Genomic DNA, 18,264 nt, shown 5'->3' on the forward strand with positions numbered 1-18,264 from the left:
CCCCATCTATTGCATGTTACCACAACGATTGCTGTTTTTAGATTTGATGCAGTGACAAATATTTGGAATGTTTATTTCAGGGAAAGTCTTTTGTACGGAAGCAAACCGTGAGAGAATTGCATAGTACCTTAAAGCGTCTACTAAAAGAACTGCTGCCTTGGGAGCCTAAGCTGATGAAAGCATTTCATAGAAACAGGTGAGGAAATTGGATGTATGTGTGCAACAACCTTAGCACCTTTTCACTTTTCTCCCAATAAACCCATGAGGTAGATAGCACTACAACAATCATCCTAATATGTCTAGTTAATACACTTTTCATGCTCAGAGTTGTATATTATTTATTTAAATATTTTCTGAAGTTTCAGCTTGTGACAGAGGCCCACTTAGTAATCTCTGTATTTGGGATATTAAAACAGACTTCAAATTGTGTTGTTCTTGTTTTCAGTTTGAGGATATCGGGTCTGTGCTACAAGCGCTTTGACAGTTTAAGATACCTTAATATTTAAAATATTGATTGCCTGCACCTGTTGGTTAGAGTAAAACTTCCGAACTGCCTTTCTATTGCAACCAGAGTACACTTAAGGTTAGGGTATCAGCAACAAAGTTCCTATATAGCGCAATACACTTTAGGTATGACAAAAGAATTTAATAAATGACTGCCTCCAAATTAATAGTTGAAAATTAAGAAAACTTTTAAAAAAATGATACTATTGAATAGGAATCTTTGTCACACAAATATTCGCTGACTGCAGGTTCCCAAATTTATTACAGGTAAATTGCTGCTCGTACAAGTCAGTTACTGCATATTTACCACATTTAAGTTGTAATAGGTCTCAGCAAATTAAGCAGATGTGCTGATATTTGTGTGATCTGCAGGTTACATGTTTGATTATTTCAATGCTCCCTCAGCCTTTCCTCCTTTCATGTTCAATCAATTGAGTACCAATTTGTAATGTTTGCATATGTTGTTTGCCATGTTCATAACCAGGAAAACTGCATTATTGAAAGCTTCATAAAACATGTTATTTTTTCTTAAATTGCTCAGTTGTGTAATGTATTTATTTATTTATTTATTTATTTATTTTTGAGATTTGTACAGCGCGTACAATTGCCCGAAGGCGTCTCGGCGCTAGAAACTGTGAATGTGTTCCCAAGGTTTGGCCGGCAACTATTCTTGATCAAACAGCCAGGTCTTTATCTTTCTGCGGAAATGCATCAGGGATGGGCTGTCTTTGATGGAAGCTGGCAGGGAGTTCCATAATCTGGGAGCTGCCACTAAGAAGCGTCTATCGCCCCAGTTGACTGTTTTTGTTCGTGGTATTTGTAGGATTTTAAGGTTGTTAGATCGGAGCGATCTTATGGAGGACTGGTATCTGAGTTGGGATTTCAGGAAATGTGGACCAGCGTTGTGCAATGCTTTATAGAGTATGCACAGCGCCTTAAACTTGATCCTGTTTCGAATCTTGAGCCAATGCAGGTCCCTGATAGTATCAGAGATTGGTGAGAACTTTGGGATTCCAGACAGGAGACGGGCTGCAGCATTCTGGATGGTCAGCATTTTTTTAGTTACTCTTGCTTGGGCGTTGGTGAACAAGCCGTTACAATAGTCAAGAGATGACAACACGAGGGCGCTTACCAGCGCCTTACCTGCTGAGGTTGGTAGAAACGGCATGATTTTTTTGATCAGCCTGAGTTTATGATGGGCTGTTGCTGCTATTTTATTTGAGTGGGCCATGAAATTTAGTTTATCGTCAAAAATCACCCCCAGATTTCTGACGGTGATGGCTGGTGTAGGTGGTGTTCCGTGCGTGGGGGGCCACCAGGTGTTTGACCATCCGGGGGAGAGATGTCCAAATATGACGACCTCCGTTTTTTCAGCATTTAACTTTAGGCAGTTAGAGGCCATCCACTCACCGATCGCCCGCATGCCCTCTTGGAAATTTTCGGCTACCTTGTCTCCATTCCCGTTGATGGCCAGCACAAGCTGAGTGTCATCCGCGTATGAAGTAAGGCTCATCCCATAGGCCTTGATGACAGAGGCCAGGTCCGACACATAGATATTGAATAGTGTCGGACTGAGGGATGAGCCTTGAGGAACCCCACACGGTAGTGGCAGCTTGTGCGATTGGAAGGGCCCCAGTGTGACCACCTGTGATCTCCCAGCCAGGAAGGAGGAAAGCAGATTTTGTAGCCATGTGGCGGATGCCCAGGTTTTCGGCACGGTCGACCAAGATCTTGTGGTCGACCGTGTCGAAGGCTGCAGACAGATCGAGCAATACGAGTATTGCTGTACCTCCCTGGTCCCGGATCACTCTTATGTCCTCTGTAGCTTTTATTAAGGCAGTTTCGGTTCCATGGAACTTGCGGAAACCAAATTGAGTGTTGTCCAGTAGTTGGTGTTTTTCTATGAACTCTGAGAGTTGTAAGTTCATAGCCTTTTCCGCCACCTTGGCTAAAAAGGGAAGACTGGCTATGGGGCAGTAGTTTTTTGGTTGGTCCTTGTCCAGATTAGCTTTCTTAAGTAAGGGTTTGACCAAGGTGTTTTTAAGGGAGTCTGGGTATATCCATGTTCTGAACATTGTGTTGCATATTGATACAATGTCAGGGGAGAGATAGTCCAAGATAGGACGGATGACTTTAAGAGGACAGGGATCTAAGGCTGAGCCTGATTTAATTGTGGCCATTATTTCCTTGATTTGTGTTTCTCCAAGGTCTAAGAACTGAGATAGTTCGATATTATTGGTCCCGTTGTTAGATGTGGGGGAACTGATTACTGTTTTCGTGGAGAATGCTTGATATATATCATTCACCTTTGTGAAGAAGAAATCGGCCAAAGAATCACAAAAGACTTGGGATTGTGGAGGATTCAGGTCCGGTGCGTTTCCCGCTAAGACCTTAGTTATCTCAAAAAGTTTTTTACTTGAGTTTTTGGCAGAATTGATTTGTTCAGTGAAGTAGGATTTATTTGTCTCGACAATAAGGGCTTTGTATTGTCCAAGTGCTTCCATATAACTGGTCTTGCTTTCAGCGCTGTAGGATCTGCGCCAGTGTCTCTCCCTGTTTCTACAGAATTGCCTCTTAATACGTAGCTCCTCTGTAAACCACGGGGCTGATGGCGTTGCTCTATTTCTTGAGAGTTTTTTGGTTGGAGCTAAGGAGTCGGTGGCAGTACCTATCCACTCCTGAAATTGTCGAGTGGCCAAGTTTGGTTCAAATGTTGAATCAGGCCGGGTTTTTTCGAGTAAGGACGTTCACTCGGCTTGATCGATGTCCTTCCAAACTTTGTTGGTTTGTGGTTTCGATACAGAGTGGGGTCTGGGTCTATTTAATTTGACTGATATTTTTATTAAGATGGCAAAGTGGTCGGTCCATGGCATTGGTAAGGTGTCTATTATATTAACGCCTTGCATGTTAATAAAGATGCCGTCTAACGTGTGACCGGCTATATGGGTAGGGGTGGTTACCAGTTGCTGAAGACTCATAGTGTGCATGTCTGATATCAAGGAACAGGTGTCCTTGTCGGATGCATTCTTAAGATGGAAGTTCAAGTCGCCCAATACTGTAAGTGAGTCTTCCAGCGATGGAGCTTCTAGTATTGCACCCAGATTTGCTAGAAAGTTGGTGCGAGAGCCTGGTGGTCGATATAGGAAGATGCCTTTAAAATGAAACGATGGGGTGAGTTTAAGATCGAAAAGAAGAGCTTCGCAGGAGGTGGAGGCGATATGAGATATTCTGACCGTTATGTGGTCGCAGGCGATGATGGCTAGTCCTCCTCCGCGCTGCCCTACTCTATCTAGGCGATAGGAGCTATAGGCTGGGGGGGTCGCAACTGCCATGTCAGGATCGGATGCTCCATCCGTCCATGTCTCCGTGAGAAAGAGACAATCAAGATTGTTGTTGATAATGAGATCATGTATTTCTTGCCGGTGCTTGACAAGGGATCGTGCATTGATTAGGGCAGCGGTGATGTCAGTATACATAGATGCGGTGACAGCATGTACTTTGATTTTTTCATTGGTTATCTGTAACTTAACGTTGCAGTGAGAACATGTAAATTTTGTGGTATCTGACCATAGGTGTGGATTATATTGAACGCAGTCGATATTAGGCGTGCGCAGTGCCATCAATGTGGATTTAGGGTAGATGCGGGGATCCAGTCGCGGGGATTGATCAGGGGTTCTGGCCCTTGGCCCGGTCTCGTCGCGGACGAGCACAGACGAGCTTGCCTTATGCGCGCCTTTGGCGCGCAATCGTCGCGCCCGCTGCGCTTCCGGTACATGCACATTTTTATAGTGATGGGACGGTGGGAGGGGGCGTGGCCTCTGAGGGGGTGTGTCCCGTTCAGGGCGTGGGGAATGGCGGTGGGAAGATCGGCGATTTCGCCCTTACCAGCGCTCGTTTTGCTTTGTAGAAGGGTGCCTGCACACTGCAGTCGTGTGACAGAAAAGGTGAGTGAGTATTTAAAAATGCTAAGTTTTTACAATTTTAAAAACACAGAAATGCTCAATCTTACTAACTGCTCCCGGCTGTGCCTCAGGAGGTATTCACAAAGTTATCTGCGCACTTGCGATTCAGCGCGCCTTTTGTAGTGCTTGTGGGGGGCGTGGCCTCTGAGTGGGCGTGTCCCGGTCAGGGCGTGGGGAATGGCGGTGGGAAGATCGGCGATTTCGCCCTTACCAGCGCTCGTTTTGCTTTGTAGAAGGGTGCCTGCACACTGCAGTCGTGTGACAGATAAGGTGAGTGAGTATTTAAAAATGCTAAGTTTTTACAATTTTAAAAACACAGAAATGCTCAATCTTACTAACTGCTCCCGGCTGTGCCTCAGGAGGTATTCACAAAGTTATCTGCGCACTTGCGATTCAGCGCGCCTTTTGTAGTGCTTGCGGGGGCGTGGCCTCTGAGTGGGCGTGTCCCGGTCAGGGCATGGGGAATGGCGGTGGGAAGATCGGCGATTTCGCCCTTACCAGCGCTCGTTTTGCTTTGTAGAAGGGTGCCTGCACACTGCAGTCGTGTGACAGAAAAGGTGAGTGAGTATTTAAAAATGCTAAGTTTTTACAATTTTAAAAACACAGAAATGCTCAATCTTACTAACTGCTCCCGGCTGTGCCTCAGGAGGTATTCACAAAGTTATCTGCGCACTTGCGATTCAGCGCGCCTTTTGTAGTGCTTGCGGGGGGCGTGGCCTCTGAGTGGGCGTGTCCCGGTCAGGGCGTGGGGAATGGCGGTGGGAAGATCGGCGATTTCGCCCTTACCAGCGCTCGTTTTGCTTTGTAGAAGGGTGCCTGCACACTGCAGTCGTGTGACAGAAAAGGTGAGTGAGTATTTAAAAATGCTAAGTTTTTACAATTTTAAAAACACAGAAATGCTCAATCTTACTAACTGCTCCCGGCTGTGCCTCAGGAGGTAGGGTAGCAGGGCGGTGTTTCGTTTTTCATGAGTTGGTAAGGCACAAGCTCAGTTCAGCCATGGTTCTGAGTGGAGGGGGATCTGCCCTTACCCGCTGGCATGGTCGGGTACCAACTCTGGCTAAGCTGCAAAGATGTAGGTGTAGTGAGAGCTATGTTCAGTGAGGACTTTGTGGAACAGCCATTATTGCCAACAGCATCAAGAACGTAAGAGGTTGATGAGGTCATCCATGCATAAGACCAAAAAACAAACTAACCCCCCAGGTCAGCAGTTCTGGACATTCTTGCCTGCACCCCAGAAAGGTAGAAAATATTTCTTGTAAGAGCTATTCAGATACAGAACTCATTAGTCTGGAATCGCATCCTTACAAGTCTATAATTCAGAGGTGACTCCTCAGGTTTTACAACATACTCCCAACTTATTTTTTCAAGCACTATTTGTGTCAAGGACTGGATGCTGCGAAGGTCTGTTGAATCACCTTAATTGCCCAAGGAAAGGGTAACACCTCCCCGTGGCCCATGGTACCACACTGCACTCAAGGGTTTCCTTAAGGCGTTGCCAAATAGAAAGAAAAACTGCTGAGGGTAAAAAAAAACTTTATTGGCAGACCTGTTGCTCTTGATCATAGATGAAGATTTATCTATAGATAAATAGCTCCCATTGTTGTCAGAATGGAGGAAGTACCAAGTAAGAATAATCCAGAATAAATCCAGCAGAATCTCCAGCCAACTACAGAACAGAGCACGCCTCCAGGTGATGTGAGCATAGAAATGCCAGTGTGGTTGATGTGATAGGCACTCCCATGTACACTCTGAGCTTGGTGTTCAGCAACATGTCATCCAGACATGCAAGACGTGCAGTGCCTGCATACCTGTATAGTTCTGGTTAACCATTAGCCCCCTTAGCATTCTTGGTACAGATGTAGACCTATGATAAGTAAGATTCCCAATTCTACACGAGGTCTCTCCCACCCAACCACAGTGTCGTTTGCAGCGAATCCCATCATCTCTCCACCTCCCTGTTGAGCACCAATGACCAGTCAACCAACTACTGACTTTTGTTGTATGACTTTCATATATTTTGGTTTCATTAACAATCCTTTCAGGCATTTCCACAGAATTATTGTCAGGATTGCCACTTTGACCATACTTGGTACCAACTGCTTTATTCATTTACAAATGTAGCCTGTTTCACCTAGCAAATCCCTCTTATTCAGTTGTCATTGGTATCTAAAGCTTTGCGAAACAGCCAAAAATAAAAATATCATGATGTGAAATTTCTTGACACATTAACCCAACTGATCCCACAATGGACCAGATCAGGGACTAAATAATGTCAGATGGAAAACAGCACATGATAGGAATTGTATTCCTAATGTGTAATTTTACCCAACCAGACCACACCCTGAGACCAAGATTTTGTCAGAGACAAAATGCATGACTTTGGGAGACGCAAGGGTAAGTCTATGCATTCACCAAAAGTAGGCTCCTGAGCTAGGGTGACCATTTCACTCGGTATTCACAGCACTGGACTCTTCATCTACAAATCATTGCCATCAGCAGGATGCTCGAATTAGTTTACTGTAGGCAAAAAGACTACGAGCCCTGAAATGCAGTAGCTGACAGATAAAAGACCAGGACTTTAAAATGTGTCAATAATGACATAGAGTAAGGTGGTCGTTCTGCCCTGAAATCTTCTGAAAATTATCAAGAGCACTGCTTTGAGTGAATGCATCTGTGGGTTATCTAGAGCAGAGATCTATATGGATTTTAGCTACCAGGTACGCTGACAAAGTCTCCATATCTTCAAGAGCATAGCTTTCTGTGAGGAAAACTGTGTGTCACCAGGAGCAGAGCTCTGACGGACCGTGGTTCTTATCAAGGTCAGTTGCCTGGGTTAATTTCGAAATTATCATTGATCTAAGTGGATTTGTTTTATTAACAAGAGTATTTCTTTGAGCATTGATGATATCAAGAGCAACTTTCTGAGTTTATCTGGCATTACTTAAAACCAAGCTTTTTGTAATCCTGCATTATGAACATCCGAGCTTTTGACATTTTTAGGCATTCTAAAACTAAAAAGATTGAAAAAGGCCTACAGAAGATTTTACATTCAAAGCGTAGAACCTTCCAGTGTGTTAATAAAAAAATAGAAGTGTTTTAAATTACCCTTGTTGAATAACTGTCAATCTTTAAACAGTTCAACTTGGCCTTTGTCCACATACACCAGGAGTTGGACACACAGCTTGGTGTTTGACAAGCCACTTCTCCCACCCATGCCACAAAGACCTTTGCACAATTGGGGTATCCTGTCTGTGTGTCTCTTCTCCCTCTCGCTCTCCCTCTCCCTTTCCCTCTCCCTCTCCTCTCCTCTCCTACATTTTCACATAATCAACTCCGCATGGCCTTGGGAAATACATATGAGAGATGGGAAATAAGGATTTGCTTTTGTTCAGGCCATGCACGAAAGACCCATTTCCTCAGAGGCTATCATGCACATCCTTGGGTCATACAGCTTGAGTTCAGATAGCATACATAACCCCCAATTCTAATAAACATTTAGTTAATAGCTTCTCTACTAGGAGAAACATTTTTGAATGTGCGTTAATTTAAAAAAATATATAATTGTATTGGTAGAAAATTTTCACAAGAAATGACAAACCCAATATGTTAATAATATGATAGCCAAAACTCGCATAGTTTTTTCCCGCTGTCATTTTGATTCTATATGTTAGTCAGTTTAACAATACAGAACCAACAGTACCAACCACAGTACAGAGGCACATATTAATCAAAGGCACAATATTATTTAGTATCACACACACACACAGTATATATCTTGAGCTGGGGACATGAGACCCACAACCCAGGAGTCATGTGTGTTTGACTGCCCACCATCAGTGCATATCATCAACCCAATGTAGCATGTATGCCACTGCTCCCAATTCTCTGTGTTCTGTAAGTGTGGTGTTGTAGACTGTTCTCTTCCAGGGGATCCTAATCAATAGTCGTAAGCACTGAATATTCCTGCCCATGGGGGGGGAGGGGGCGCTAGGTGGCGCATGAGCGGAATGGCCGCTGTGTGGTGAGGCTCCCGTGGACCTGCTGCATAATCATGCATTTATCCTCCTTTTCGCCTGCATATAGAGCGAGAATTTGCAGGGACTGACTTCTGTTGGCCCTGGGATCCCGGTGGTGCAAGTACTGAAGCCGCGGGAGGAGCTGGTGAGCACCGGTGAGCGGGTGGGCTTTCCGCTCGTTACTCCTGGAGCTGTTGGTCGGCGTGTCTGGCCACGAGAGGCCTCGGCTAGCCACGAGGAGTCCATCCCGCAGTATCGGAGAGCGATCGGCTGTACGTGGAGGGCTGGTGCTGGGGCGGACGGCTGCTGCTGGCCATCGTGCGGAGACTCGCTGGTGGGTCTTTCTCGGCTGTCCCTGGCTGGAGGCTACCCCTGGGGATTTTAAGTGCGGTGACTCGGCCGCCACCCAGTAAGGGAGGCGTGGCCATCTTGGTGAGGCACACTGCAACCTATGCTTGTGCCGCTGTCTGGTCTCCGCGTTGTTGGAGGTGCCTCCTGCTGCTGCCTGCCCGATCTACCTGCGCAGTGAGGGTTCGTCCTGTGAGGCGGATGTGGTCCTTAGGAGTTTACTAGAAGGCTGCTGGACTGTATAGGGTGGTGGCGGTGGATAAGTTGTGGGAGTGCCGCCATGTTCCCCCTGCCTGCGGTGGAGTCTATGGATGTGAGATGCTGCGCTAATCATTAAGTGCACTGACTGCGGTGCGGAGTGGACGCAGCAGCTGGCAATATAACGGGTGCTGGGACCCGACATTAGTAGTGCTTTGTCAGGGGCTGGGGGACTGGAGGTGACCAACGCTGCAGATGTACTATCTATGCAAAGTGGAACTCGGAGGCCTAATGCGCTGGGCAGTCCCCTGGAGTGTGTGGGGTTAAGCGCTATGAACTATCCTGGAGGAAACAGGTGATTGGGATCTGTCAGCGTTGCTGGTTCCCAGTGGTCTTTTTTTGGATACGGGCACTAGGACAGATGCGGATGCCAGGTGCGAAGTCTGCGTGTCAATTGTGATGGTAGGAAGAGTCGTCTACTGCTGGAGGCGCAAAGTGAGCACAAGTACGAAGCCTAGTGGTGTCCTGGAGGGCTGATCCTGGGTCCTTGGGCCACTACAGTGAAGTGGTGCTGTGAGTGTCTATTACAGGGGTGGCACTTGGTATTGTGTCCCCTGGCCTTCTTTGTTGCAGGAATTGCTGACTAACAAGTAGAGGCTATCCAGTCCTCCCTGTCTGCCATGAGCTTGAGGTTGCGGCACTGACGTGTGTCTCGCAGCAGATAGAGCGAGGCCCCGGCCGGATCCATCAGGCGTGCGGTTGGGCCCGGATATAAGATGGGGCGAATAGATGCTCGCCAGCCGAAACTTACGTTCAAGGCTAAAAAAGCCAATGAACAACAGACTGAAGTGGAGGGTGCTGGAGCGGAGGCCCCTCAGCAGGATACCCTGCAAACATCCAGTGATGATCCTAAATCGCTTCTCACGGAGGTCAGGCAAGGGTTTGCGACCATGGCATACAAAAACGATACGGTCTCCACCCGAATGTATGTACTACTGGCATGATTGGGATGCTTCAGTGGGAGGGGGGATGGATGGGGGGATTTGTTCGTTGTCACAATGGTACTGGAGTGTTAGTCACGGGACGTATCTTCGCTTTGTAATATGCACAGATCAGGAAATGTTTACATGCGCTGCACATCGATCAGGGATTGACTTTCTTGTATGATGGCTCAGGTGGGGTGGGGACACTCTTAGAGTGATCTCATGGAACGTTCAAGGTCTTGGGGATCCGAGAAAGAGGAGGGAAGTGCTGGCCTATCTAGATAGGCAACAGATTCATATAGCATTCCTACAGGAGACCCACATTGCACCACGTGTGGTGAATTCATTTGCTAGCCGGTGGGCAAGCTGTTGGGCGTTTGCCTCCTACTCCTCCCATGCCCGGGGTACTGCAATACTTTGCAGTAAATCTGTACGCTTTGAAAGGATGGGGGAGGTGGGGGATCCACAGGGCAGGTATGTCATCCTTGGGGGGCGACTGGGTAGAGATACCGTAACACTTGCTAACTACTATGGTCCTAACTCAGACTGCCCAGAATTTTTTGCTGACTTATGGGGTAGGATTCTGGCAATTGGGTCCACTCATATCATCTCGGGGGGCGATTTTAACGTGGCACAGAACCCACAACTGGATAGGTCCAATGCCGGGCCAACACTACACTAGGGCACAGGAGGTTCTGCAGGGCATAATACTGGAAGGAGGGTTGATTGACAGTTGGAGTCATATGCATGCTACACAACGTGAGGGTACACATTTTACGTCTTAAAAGGGAACCTGGACGCGTATTGACTATATTGTCTGGTTACGAGGGGGTTTGGATTGACCATTGGGAATGCAACACAGCTGGCCCGCACATTTTCCGACCACTGTCCGGTTAAGGTCTCGCTGACTCTTCCAGGTTATGATAGACCACAACCGAGTTGGCGGCTCCAACCCACTGCGCTGCTGGCTACAGTTTTTAGGGCGGAATTGGGTAAGGAAATTAAGGAGTTTTTTGTCCGGAATAAAGGATCTGTAGACAGCATAGAGATGATATGGGAGGCGTTTAAAGTGACGATACGGGGACACTGTATGTCAAAGAGCTTTGGGGTTTTGAGGGACATCCAGAATACAATACGCAAACTGGAGCAATACCTGAAGGGGCTGGAGAGAAGGATGGGGCGGAGGGAAATGGGTCAGGTACACAATGATTTTTGTACACTCTTAACTGAATACGAAGATGCCGCGCACAGAGAGGTAAAGTTTAGGGGGAAGTATTGGACAGCGTGCAAATATGGGGAAGACGATAGGCCAGTAAAGGTGCTGACTGCACTAGCGAGGGGCCCTCGTTTCAACACCCATGTGCTGGAAATACAGGAGCAAGAAGGGGAGACACATAGGGATTCGCTACAAATACTGGAGACATTTGTCAAACATTACACAATACTATACACATCTCAGAGAAGGGACACTATGGATCTGGAAGACTTCACGAAGGATATCATAGTAGGTTGGCTTGGGGATACACAGCAGAATCTCCTTAGCATTCCTTTTGAATTAGGTGAAATTAAGGAAGCAATTATGCAGCTTCAGAATGGGAAGGCGCTGGGTTCAGACGGCCTCCCGGCTGAATTTTATAAGGCCTATATTGACGTTATGGCGCCGGTATTGAAGGAAGTTTATGAAGAAACCCGTGAGATAGGTATACTCCCTACTTCCATGAGAGAGGAGGTGGTTACATCCTTATCGAAACCTGGCAAATCTCCAGAGTCTTGTGACTCCTATAGGCCATTGTCCCTGATGAACTGTGATACTAAAATAATGGCAAAAGTATTGGTGAATAGACTGTCCCTCCTACTTGATAAGCTCGTACTACCTGATCAATTGGGGTTTGTGCTAGGTAGGGCAACCTCTCATAACCTTAGAACCTTGTTTGCATTGCTCCAGAACGTAGCGCCATATTTCCCACTTGCTACAGTGTTTTTAGATGCCACTAAAGCATTTGACTCGATGGAGTGGGATTATCTATTTGGAGTGTTGCGACGGATGGGCTTCCCCGAGGTATACCTCTCCTGGATTGCGCTATTGTATCAGCGCCCCACGCTAGAGTGCTGGTTAATGGCCATCTATCACACCCTCTCACCGTCTCTAGGGGCACTCGGCAGGGGTGCCCACTATCACCGCTCCTTTTGACCCTAGCGGTGGAGCCCCTGGCTCGTCGACTGCGGCAGCTACATCAGGACAAGGCATTCCGATGCTGCCTGCGACAAATTCTAGTGTCGCTGTATGCGGATGACATTACCCTTTTTGTTAGGGACCCGCAACAGAATATTAACCCCATCTTACGAGAGTTCATAAAATTTGGTCGACTCTCGGGCATCAGCATTAAATGGGGAAAGTCACAGGTATTCCCTCTCACCCCAGCGGTTCAGCAATTCCCATTGGACTTTCCGATAGTGGTGTGGCTCGGAATTACGCTATCTCGGAATACAGATAACCCAAGATAAAGATGAAACAATATGTGCCAATTACGGCACGGCCATCACAAGGCTTAGTGCCAATGTCACTCGTTGGATATCATTGCCTCTGTCGCTTACCGAGAGGGCTTCTCTTATCAAGATGGTTGTCCTGCCCCAGTTTCTTTATTTCTTAATGTCCCTTATGATCCGGGGCGTTTTTTCTTTAAAACATTAGATAGCGAATTGCTCAGACTCTTATGGGGGGGAAGCAGGCGAGACTCGGATGGTCAACGTTAACGAGGCCATATAAGCAAGGGGAATTCGATGTTCCAGATTTTGAATTTTTTTTTCAAGTGCACTGGCGCTCTATGCTTATTACTGGGTCCACCCTCCTCGTTATGTGCCACAGGTGGCAGTGGAGGACTGTCTTGCTGCTCCAATACCGTTAACTGCCGTGATATATGGGCCTACCAGCACACGGGCAACACCACCTACAAATGTCACGGGTACTGTGGACGCCTGGCATCGGATTGCGACTTTGCTGGATGTGCCACTTCTTTACTCTCCCCAGCTCCCACTGTCCTATCACCCCAAACTATCCCTATTACAAGAGAAGGGCTTTCAGAACTTATGCGCGCGTACACATGTAATCACCTGGGGGAATCTTTTTTATGACGGGGTGTTTCACTCTTTGGATCATCTCTTTTCAGGTATTCAACCTACGCCCTTGGATACATTCCTATACATTCGGCTTAGACAGTGGCTGCGGTCTATTCTTCCAGTGTTCCCAAAGGAACCAGCGTGCCTCCTCCCCCTACACCACATGTTAGGTTCCCCAGATGGGAAGCATCTGTTGTCAAGGTTATACAACAGCATCCGTACACATAGCGCAGGAGTGAAGAGTAAGTACCGACTACACTGGGGTGAAGAGTTAGGATGTGAGGTCACTGATGAACAATGGCGATATAGTTGTGTGCAGACGGCTCAAGTTTCATCCAGCTGCAGGTTACAAGTTCTACATTATAAATATCTGCATAGAATGTATTACACGCCGGCAAAGAAATTGAGGTTTAAAATGGCAGATGACGATAGGTGGCGACGGTGCAGACAAACAGGGGCAGGATTTCTCCACTTAACGTGGGAATGTCCGATTATACAGGAGTATTGGGAGCAAGTTCTGACAACTTTGGGCATAATGATTGGTCAAATTCTGGGGCGGGATACGTTACTAGCTTTGCTGGGGTATACGGCACAGGTACCTACAAAGTATAGAAAATGTGTTGCTCTCTCCCGATTACTTGCCAAACGTAGAGTGGCCTGCAGGTGGGGTAGGGGCCGAGCCCCGAAATTTAAGGAATGGATAGCAGACCTGACATATTGTCAAGGGCAAAACAACACATATGCTGAACTATTGCCGCTGGCCTCCAAGCCCAAAGATATCTGGGGCCCGTTGCAGGGTTATCTCCAACTGTAGGGAGCTGTGGATACTGATGATGGACTCTGTGATGTTTAATGGGTTTTAAATCGAGGAGTGGGTAGAACACATGCCCTGACCTATAGCCAAATGTAAATTATGTGTTATTAACTGTGTAGAGTTGTATTCCTCAACGGGAGCGCTGTAGAGACATGACTGCTTTTTCATCATCTGCTATTTGGTTGACATGTTAAGAATGGAAAGTCAGTGGTGGGACAGCGTTGAAGAGGCGGGATGTTGTATCATTGTGACAATGTTCAATATAACGCATTGTGAATTTAACTGGAAAAACCTGAAAATAATTTTTTTGAAAAATATATATATTCCTGCTCATGTGAAGGGACCCCGGAAATAATAAAAAAATATGAGAAATATATATATATATATACATATATATATATATATATATATATATATATATATATATATATATATATAGATTGGTATTTTGGTATTTCCCACTTTTCTCTCATGTATTTATACACTTTAGGAATTAAGATTTTTTGTTAAGTCAATTTTAAAAGGGTTTGAAATGTTGCATAGGGTGAAATCAATTAATTTCATGGCATTAAGGTATCCTCCTATAGTGCGCTAAAAGAGGGTATGTTTTTTTTAAATCACTAACAATCATTATGCATAGGTCATATAGGGTCTAAATATCAGTAGCATTTTCATCAAACAAGATACACTCATTGGTAAAATATGATTTAGCAGTATTTCACAGGGGGCTAATACATAATGATATCCCAAGTAATAGGGAATTATGTTTGGTTTTGAGAAAAGCAATCTGGGGATCAAGTCATTAATCCTGCCAGTATTATATTGCATTTTAAGCAGTAATATGCCAATGACTGTATAGATTTTTGTTCACTGTTTTCTTAGATTAAATGTTATGTAAATAGTGTAGATCTGAATATAGATATTTGTATATATCATCAATTTATGATTCATGCAAAAATATTTCTCTAAATCCATACATTAGTCCCAATGATTAACTGCTATTTATCAATCGTGATGTTTAGATACTGCATTCATGCAGAAATAATATAGTATCTAATTGTTCCAAATAAGTTGAATGGAATTAATTAATTTTTTCTTGTCCATCGATGAAAGTTTTAGGCCGTGTTAATATATTCATTTTTTACATGGAATTGGTCCGGGGTATTGTAAAGTATTTTCTTTATGTTTACCATGTGATACACTTGAGAGGTGGAGCATCACTTTAAAAAAAAGTATATATTAAGTCTGCTGACCGGGTGTACGGTGTGTGAACAAGAGCACTTGTTGCTCGAAACGCATCGCCCGTTGAGAGGTTGCAAATAAAATCTACCTTACCGACAGCCTGGAGTCCGTGTCTTCATTTCGCCGCGGAGGTGGTGAAGATTTTTGGTGCATATATATATATGTCCAAGAAACGCCACCCAAAGGGAAGGAAGAGGCCGCAGACGGGGAGACATGGAGGCACAGAGACATTTATTCGGCAAACACAGCATAGCATATGCATTTCGGCAGGTATTCGAGCCATCTTCAGTGCTGGAGGTGTTGCGTGGATGCGGGCACACAGTAGCGTCTTTAAGTATCCCGCCAACATCCTGTTACCAGGTTCGTCGCTCCACCCCTAAAATTCATCATCAGTGCAGCGTGGGGTAACACGCCTACAGGTTCCAGAATGCAATGTTCTGGCACAGTGTGGAAACTGGGGAGGATGGGATGCCTGGAAAATTTCAACCCTCAAACTGTGCAAGTATTACGAAAGTCCGAGCCTCCTCGGGTCCCCTAGACCACATCACCATCCACAGCAAGCAGGATCATACCGGCGGGGGTAAGGTATGTAGCAGCCTCGCCCAACGTGCCATCAATGACGACATCACCGCCCCAAATCTTTCACTTGCCTGGATGGGGGCCACAGAAAATCCAGTACCCTGGAAAACGAAGAAATCTGCGCGAGCAGAGAACCAGCAGCTCTGTAGCCCAATTTTTAGATGCGGGGGCCTCTTGTGCGTGATGCTGGCGGTCACGCTGTAAAATGTCCAAGAAACTCCACCCAAAGGGAAGGAAGAGGCCGCAGACGGGGAGACATGGTGGCACAGAGACATTTATTCGGCAAACACAGCATAGCATATGCATTTCGGCAGGTATTCGAGCCATCTTCAGTGCTGGAGGTGTTGCGTGGATGCGGGCACACAGTAGCGTCTTTAAGTATCCCGCCAACATCCTGTTACCAGGTTCGTCGCTCCACCCCTAAAATTCATCATCAGTGCAGCGTGGGGTAACACGCCTACAGGTTCCAGAATGCAATGTTCTGGCACAGTGTGGAAACTAGGGAGGATGGGCTGCCTGGAAAATTTCAACCCTCAAACTGTGCAAGTATTACGAAAGTCCGAGCCTCCTCGGGTCCCCTAGACCACATCACCATCCACAGCAAGCAGGATCATAACGGCGGGGGTAAGGTATGTAGCAGCCTCGCCCAACGTGCCATCAATGACGACATCACCGCCCCAAATCTTTCACTTGCCTGGATGGGGGCCACAGAAAATCCAGTACCCTGGAAAACGAAGAAATCTGCGCGAGCAGAGAACCAGCAGCTCTGTAGCCCAATTTTTAGATGCGGGGGCCTCTTGTGCGTGATGCTGGCGGTCACGCTGTAAAATGTCCAAGAAACTCCACCCAAAGGGAAGGAAGAGGCCGCAGACGGGGAGACATGGTGGCACAGAGACATTTATTCGGCAAACACAGCATCGCATATGCATTTCGGCAGGTATTCGAGCCATCTTCAGTGCTGGAGGTGTTGCGTGGATGCGGGCACACAGTAGCGTCTTAAAGTATCCCGCCAACATCCTGTTACCAGGTTCGTCGCTTCACCCCTAAAATTCATCATCAGTGCAGCGTGGGGTAACACGCCTACAGGTTCCAGAATGCAATGTTCTGGCACAGTGTGGAAACTGGGGAGGATGGGCTGCCTGGAAAATTTCAACCCTCAAACTGTGCAAGTATTACGAAAGTCCGAGCCTCCTCGGGTCCCCTAGACCACATCACCATCCACAGCAAGCAGGATCATAACGGCGGGGGTAAGGTATGTAGCAGCCTCGCCCAACGTGCCATCAATGACGACATCACCGCCCCAAATCTTTCACTTGCCTGGATGGGGGCCACAGAAAATCCAGTACCCTGGAAAACGAAGAAATCTGCGCGAGCAGAGAACCAGCAGCTCTGTAGCCCAATTTTTAGATGCGGGGGCCTCTTGTGCGTGATGCTGGCGGTTACGCTGTAAAATGTCCAAGAAACTCCACCCAAAGGGAAGGAAGAGGCCGCAGACGGGGAGACATGGATGCACAGAGACATTTATTCGGCAAACACAGCATAGCATATGCATTTCGGCAGGTATTCGAGCCATCTTCAGTGCTGGAGGTGTTGCGTCGATGCGGGCACACAGTAGCGTCTTTAAGTATCCCGCCAACATCCTGTTACCAGGTTCGTCGCTCCACCCCTAAAATTCATCATCAGTGCAGCATGGGGTAACACGCCTACAGGTTCCAGAATGCAATGTTCTGGCACAGTGTGGAAACTGGGGAGGATGGGCTGCCTGTAAAATTTCAACCCTCAAACTGTGCAAGTATTACGAAAGTCTGAGCCTCCTCGGGTCCCCTAGACCATATCACCATCCACAGCAAGCAGGATCATAACGGCGGGGGTAAGGTATGTATATATATTCACTGAAAAAACCATAGGTTCACACCAGTTATGGTTAGGAATTAGCATTTAAAAAACCTATTAAATTCACTGAAAAAACCATAGGTTTCACACCAGTTATAGTTAGCTGGAAATTTTACTCGCATAAAACCATTGAAATTCCCACGTTATAGTTAGTTGGACTCACTAGAACTTGCGCGTGCAATGCACTGCTGATGACGTCACATATTACATCACTCATGACATGAGGTGTTCTGTGCATTATCTGCTTCTCAAAGTTTCCTGATCTACAGCAATGGCTGCAACGGAGTCATCCAGCAGTGATTCTGATGGTTTTTTGCCTGAGGACCCTCCTCACCACAAAACAAAGGACCACTTCATTTGGAAATTTTTTGACATCCCTGAACGAAAAAAAAAGGTTAATGCTGCTAAGGTAACCTGCAAGATATGTGGCAGTATTTTATCCAGAGGCAATCCTAATAAGAAATATAGCTTTGGAAATGACAATTTAATTAGGCATGTCCAGAGAAAACACCCAAATAACTATGCCAGGGAGAGTGTGAGGGACCTGGCACGGAATTTACCAAGAGATGGCAGCAGCACCTCCACTGGTGGAGCAACACCTTCAG

General features: G+C 46.3%; 1 protein-coding gene across 1 annotated transcript in view; it reads left to right on the forward strand.

Annotated features, from left to right (window-relative positions):
- BRD10 (bromodomain containing 10) overlaps nt 1–18,264 on the forward strand; it is a 428,998-nt gene that overhangs the window by 288,954 nt on the left and 121,780 nt on the right. The window contains exon 6 of the mRNA XM_078675919.1: nt 81–196. Within this exon, the coding sequence (XP_078532045.1) occupies nt 81–196 (116 nt within the window). The remainder of the gene's footprint in view (nt 1–80; nt 197–18,264) is intronic.

The sequence above is a fragment of the Lissotriton helveticus genome, chromosome 2_1, assembly GCF_964261635.1.
Source record: "Lissotriton helveticus chromosome 2_1, aLisHel1.1, whole genome shotgun sequence".
Taxonomy (NCBI): Eukaryota; Metazoa; Chordata; class Amphibia; order Caudata; family Salamandridae; genus Lissotriton; species Lissotriton helveticus.